Source organism: Eumetopias jubatus, unplaced genomic scaffold (genome assembly GCF_037043125.1).
Source record: "Eumetopias jubatus isolate StellerSeaLion01/CBP00866 unplaced genomic scaffold, mEumJub1_p1.0 scaffold_1, whole genome shotgun sequence".
NCBI classification, from domain to species: domain Eukaryota; kingdom Metazoa; phylum Chordata; class Mammalia; order Carnivora; family Otariidae; genus Eumetopias; species Eumetopias jubatus.
In genome coordinates, this window is record NW_028274807.1 from 81,235,952 (window position 1) to 81,241,649 (window position 5,698).

A 5,698-nucleotide genomic window follows, 5' to 3' on the forward strand; every position below is an offset into this window, starting at 1 on the left:
GGACCCCAAGCTTACGCAGCGAGGTGCAGAGGCTGGACCCCAAGCTTACGCAGCGAGGTGCAGAGGCTGGACCCCAAGCTTACGCAGCGAGGTGCAGAGGCTGGAACCCCAAGCTCAGCTGACCTAAGTAAGGATCAGAGTGAGGTGAAGTGCCACATGGCTGAGAGAGATCCCACCCAGGGAGTGGCTCAGATGCTTCCAGCACAGACGTATGTCCTTTCATGTGTGGGAGGTAGGGGTGGAGTTGGATCAGGAAGATCTCACCGCACCTTAGAAGCAGCAACTCTCTTTTGTGAGGAGAGCACTGAGAGGTTGCTGCTCACCTCCCTGCTCTCGCTCTGCTGGCCCCAACACACACACCGAGACCATGGGCACCTTCCAGGGACACCTGCTGGCGGGGATATTCTTCTTCATCTTCTCCCTCTACTACTCAGTGATGGTGTCCTTTGCCCTGCTGCGGGGACAGAGGTCTCTCAGCTCCCCTTTGCCCCCAAGGGAGAAGCAAGGACACAGGTGGTGGCAGCTGGTACCTGTGCAAGGGATGATGAAGTTGGTCATCTCCCTGGGTGGCATCATTCCTGAGTTCTTCTACCCCCCAGGAGTAAACCGGATGAGGATAGTAGACTGGGAGGACCCTCGGCGGCCATTCTTGTTCTATGACAACTGGGATCATGTCACCATGTATGGGTTTTTCATGCTCAGCGGCGTGGTGGACATTGTGAACCAGTCATGTCAAGCATGGCAGAACGTCAAGCTGGAGCGAGCAGCTGAGGCCCTGGCCTTCTGGGTGCTGACACTGCTGATGGTTGCCCACCTGGAGAACAAGGGCACCTTGGAGATCCGCGTGCATGGGCTGTTCGTAGCGCTCACTTTCCTGGTTAGCCTGGTGCTCACCATAGAGGTCTGGGTCCCTGACCAGCCCGCGCTGTGGGTGCTCAAGACCTGGATGGGGCTGGTGCTCAGCAACTGGATGATGCAGCTCTCCGTGCTAATGTACGCTCCTCCCTCAGGAAAGCCCTGGAGAGCAGAAAACCCTGGGGACCTCGCCTTCCTCACCATCTTCTTCTGCTGGCACCTGGGCTTGGGGGCGGCCATGCTGGCCGCTGTCTATGGTCTCTGCAGCCTCTGGCACCATCGCTTCTCCTCCTGGAGGGAGGTCCCAGGTGCCAAGTACCAGCTGTGTCCCAGAGGCTACGGCAACGAAGAGCTGGAGAAGCTGGGGACAGAGGCCATGCTGCAGGATGGGGGCATCTAGGTATAGAATCTGTCTTTGTGCTCTGCCTGTTGTCACGAGAGTTTGGAGGGTGCCCACAGTGCACGTAGCCCGGAAATGTCCTGGGATCTACAATGTGGCCTCCTGTCACGGGAGTCACCTTCCCTGTTCCTAAATAAACCTTTCAGCTCCTCGGAATACTTCAATCTGTTACTCTGTTCTCTCCAGGTCGGCCACTGTTCAGTATGGTTCCTGACCATGGACTTACATGACGTAAGGACAAAGTAGGGCTTCTCTCTGACAGCTTTTGGGATCCAAGAGGAGGCAACGAAATGAGGAAATAGAGGGAGATAGAGAGTCACTGGAGACCCGGGGGACGGTTCTATCAGTTTGAAGCAGAGCTGGCTTAGTATGTGCAGCTCAAGTGTTTAAATGTGTGAAGGGGGGGGTCCATTTTTGCACAGTGGTGACGACTTCTGTTTTCTTCACTTCTCTCTGTGTTTTATGTACACTAAGTGTGGCAGGATGAAGAACCTGTTTCATTGTTGCTACAGTTGTTTTTAATCTAGACTGAATGAGGCCACTTCTGCCTTCTGCGGGAGCAAGGGCTGAGGGAAAGAGGGTGACAGTCGATTAGCAGGGGGTCAAGTTTGAGAGAAAGGGGGCAAAGGAGAAAGGGAGTCCCAAAGGTGGGTGTAAGAAACAAGGATGACTGAAATGTAATTTTCAGTTGCTTGGGTTTTGCTGTGATAGAAAACTCCATTGTTCCAACTCTTTCAGTGAAGTCTATGTTACAAGTCGTGTGTGTGTGTGTGTGTGTGTGTGTGTACGTGTGAGTGATTCTGGGGCAAGATCAAAGAAAAGGCCCAGATATCAGTTGGTGGGGGGCAGCAGGGGAAGAACTGCTCTGAAATGTGTGGTGCAAGTGAGCCCGGGGTTCTGAAGATGCAGGAACTCGGAGCTGAGAGAACACTGAGAACGCCAGCCCCCAGAATGTGCAGAAATTTTCAGCCAGTCATTGGGCTTCTCCCAGAATGAGGAGAGAAGGTGCTAGTAAATTCCTATACTCAGTGAAATATCTGAAAGCCAATTCTATAAAAATACTTACCGCTGGATAGAACCGGAAAGCCACCGCTTCTGATAGCATGAGTCTGCATATGTGAGACGGATCAATCCAGCACTTGGAGATGTGAAGAGGCAGGAAGAAGGGAGGGGTGCCAGCCATGGATGTGGAGAAAGGACCACAGCGCAAAGCTCCCTCGGGCAAGGCAGTCGTAGTGCCGCCAGTTAAGAGTTCAGGCAGTTAGAAATGCTGTCCTCAGAGACCAAAAAGCTGTAGGAAGCATAGAGAGGTGTTTGCATTTGCAAGACAGAAGACAGGCTGCACACTGCCTTCTGAAATGTCACCGGACCGCCCCCTACACAGCGTGCAGGTGCATGGTTAATCGGCCCTGGAAATTCCAGGACCAGAACCTGAGCGAGGAAAGGGATGGCAGTGGGACAAGGGTCTGGCAGCTCACACCAGCAGGGCTTGCAGGGGAGGAACTCTCTGGATCTAGAGGAAGAGCAACATGTCTTCCTGCAGCAGCTGGAACGAGGCCAGCCCCAGCTTCCTTCCCAGCAGGGCACGAACCAACCTAAGGAGAGGCCAACACCTTTCTTTCTGCCCCCACCCTAAAAAGTCCAGAAGCAGAGCCAGATTTACCCTGAAGCTAATAAAGCTTAAGCTTCAGGGCCCCTCACTTTACATCTCCAAATGCAAAGCCCTGGGAGGGGCCATAGCAAGGTGTTCACATAATCACCTATCACTGAAAAATTGCCAAAGATCTTTCTGTATTCTTTTTTCTAAAGAGGTAACTCCTACTTTAGGTATAACTTTAGGCTCCGCAAAACCTGGCTTTGCCTCCACCCTCAAGGCTTAACACAGTTTTACTTTCAAGATGCCTTGTGATATACATCTCTTAGCCTGTTAGTGGCTAACCCTTATTCAACCCTTATTTGAGGACAATGAGAAGGCTCTTTCTCCTTCAACTTGGAAATAAGAAGCTTAAACTTCTAATGACATCACCAACTGACTGAAAACCATCTGATAGAGTAGAATCCGCCAGTCAACAAATCCCTCAGTGACCTGTCATCAGCTGCTGGGCCTGGTTCAATAAAGAGGAATCGGCCAGGCTGGGGACTGATGGCTGGGGGGAAAGGTAGGGAGTGATATACAGAGGTGGGTCCTGTTTATCTTCCCCTGTGCTATGCAGGGGAGTTTTCGTCCCGTACATCTGGCCCTTGCCCAGTGTATTAGTCAGGGCTCTCCAGAGAAACAGAACCAATAGGGTGTGGATAGATAGACATGTTAAAGAATTGGTTTATGAGATTGTGAGGGCTGGCAAGTCCAGAATAGGCAGGGCAGGCCAGCAGCCCAGAGACCCAGGAAGAGTTAATGTTGCCATCTTGAGTCCGAAGGCATCCTAAAGGCAGAATTCCTTTCTGCTTAGAGCACCTCAGTCTTGTCTTTTAAGGCCTTCAACTGATTAAGTGAGGTCCACCCATATTATGGAAGGTAATCTGCTTACTCAAAGTCTACCAATTAAATGTTAATCACATCTAAAAAATACTGGCACAAGGCAACATCTAAGCCAGTGTTTGACCAAACAACTGAGGGCCATGGCCTAGCCAAACTGACACATAAAATTAACCATCATACTCAGCATATGGGAACATGGCCACTGAAACATAATTTATGGCAACTGTGTTTGTCGTGACTTTGGAGACCTTCCAAAATAATAACTTCATTTTAAAAGAATTTCATCAGGGTGCCTGGGTGGCTCAGTCAGTTAGGCGTCTGACTCTTGATTTCAGCTTAGGTCATGATCTCAGGGTTGTGAGATCAAACCCCGTGTCAGGCTCTGCGCTGGGCATGGAGCCTGCTTAAGATTCTCTCTCTCTCCCTCTGCCCCTCCCCACTTGTGCTCTCTCTCTAAAAAAGTAAAATAAAAAATTAAAAAATAGGTGGCTGGGCGGATGGGGTAATGATGACGGGCATTAAGGAGGGCACTGAATGTAATGAGCACTGGGTGTTATATGCAACTGATGAATCACTAAACTCTACCTCTGAAACTAATAATACACTATATGTTAATTGAATTTAAATAAAATAGATAAATAAATAAATAAAAGAACTTCATCATTATAAGTTCTGACTGCAGTGTGACTATGACCATATAGTGCTATATGGCCTTCTTCCCTTTCCTGTTCCCTCTGGAGAAAGATAGTGATGGGTATACGTAAGTGACATTTATTTTTAAAGATTAAAATCATGTTTAGAGAGGGTTTATTATTCATATTATGCATTTTAGACATCTTACAATATAGCAAAAAGTATTTTGAAGTATTTTGAAATCCTACCATACTGCCCCCACCCAGAATTAATTGCCACCTGGGAGGGCTAAAAGGAGAGGAAGTTATTTCAATCAGAGTGGATGATAGGGTTTCTGTATCAGAGATGAGCCCTTTCTTGGTGATGACGAGGGATGTGCCTGATGACTAAGGTGTGGATGAGTAAAGAGGCTTGGGGGTGAAGGTCATTGAAGATGAAGAAATCCAGAGGTGGGAATCTAGTGTTGTGGGAAGGCATGGAGCAGGGATCCTGACAGGGCTGGGAAGATGGCAGCGTTGGGCTGGAGAACCCCAGAGCCCAGTCCCCGGTGAATCTGGGGGTGTGTGCCTGGGGGGAGACCTAAAGCATCAAAGAGGGCAGAAGGCAGAAAATGTGGCTAGCATGAGCTTCAAGAAGGAAGTGATCGGGGTTAAGCAGAAATGGTAACACCTACCCCACAAAGGTATTGTGAGAAATAAATGAGGTGCTGCATATGCAACACTTAATTCAGAGCATGATGTACAGTAGATGTTCAATCATATTAGTTCGAGAGACTGAGTATACAAATGGGCAATGACCAGATTATATATAAAAATAAAAATCTGACCTACAATCTGCAGCATCCAGTCCAGGAAACCAACCCATTATCTACAGTAACCAGGCCAGGAAGCCAGCCTGCTACCTTTAAGTCAGACCATAGAAAGTCAGTTATAGCTATCACTGGTAACCAGTCGGGAAGCCCAACAATAACCCCTGTAACAACTGACCCCAAATGGGCAGGACTGGATGAATAACTAACTGCTTCCCTCATTTCTGCCCTGTTTCCAACCTAGGACCCACCAGAGAAAGCCAAATATGCACCTCTAACCAATCACATAGGTTACCCCACTTCTAGTTAGCCTGCCTGCAGCTTCCCCATGCCAACAGCCTCCACTCAGGGCACATCTGAAGCCTCCCCTTTTTTCCGCTGTAAAGCTTTCCCAATCTCCGCCTGGCAGAAAGCAAATGATGGTGGCTGGCTCCCTTATTATAGCAAACTCTTGAGTAGGTAGCCTTTGCTTGGTCTTCATTTATTTCCACATGTTCAATTCTTTCATTTATTCATGCAAGCA

The 5,698-nt window shown here is 49.0% G+C and overlaps 1 protein-coding gene across 1 annotated transcript; it reads left to right on the top strand.

The window, feature by feature from the left end:
- Positions 1 to 367: 367 nt before the first annotated feature.
- LOC114206953 (transmembrane epididymal protein 1A-like) lies at positions 368 to 1,255 on the top strand. The gene has a single exon (XM_028100846.1). The coding sequence runs from the start codon at positions 368 to 370 to the stop codon at positions 1,253 to 1,255; it is 888 nt and encodes a 295-aa protein (XP_027956647.1).
- Positions 1,256 to 5,698: the final 4,443 nt, after the last annotated feature.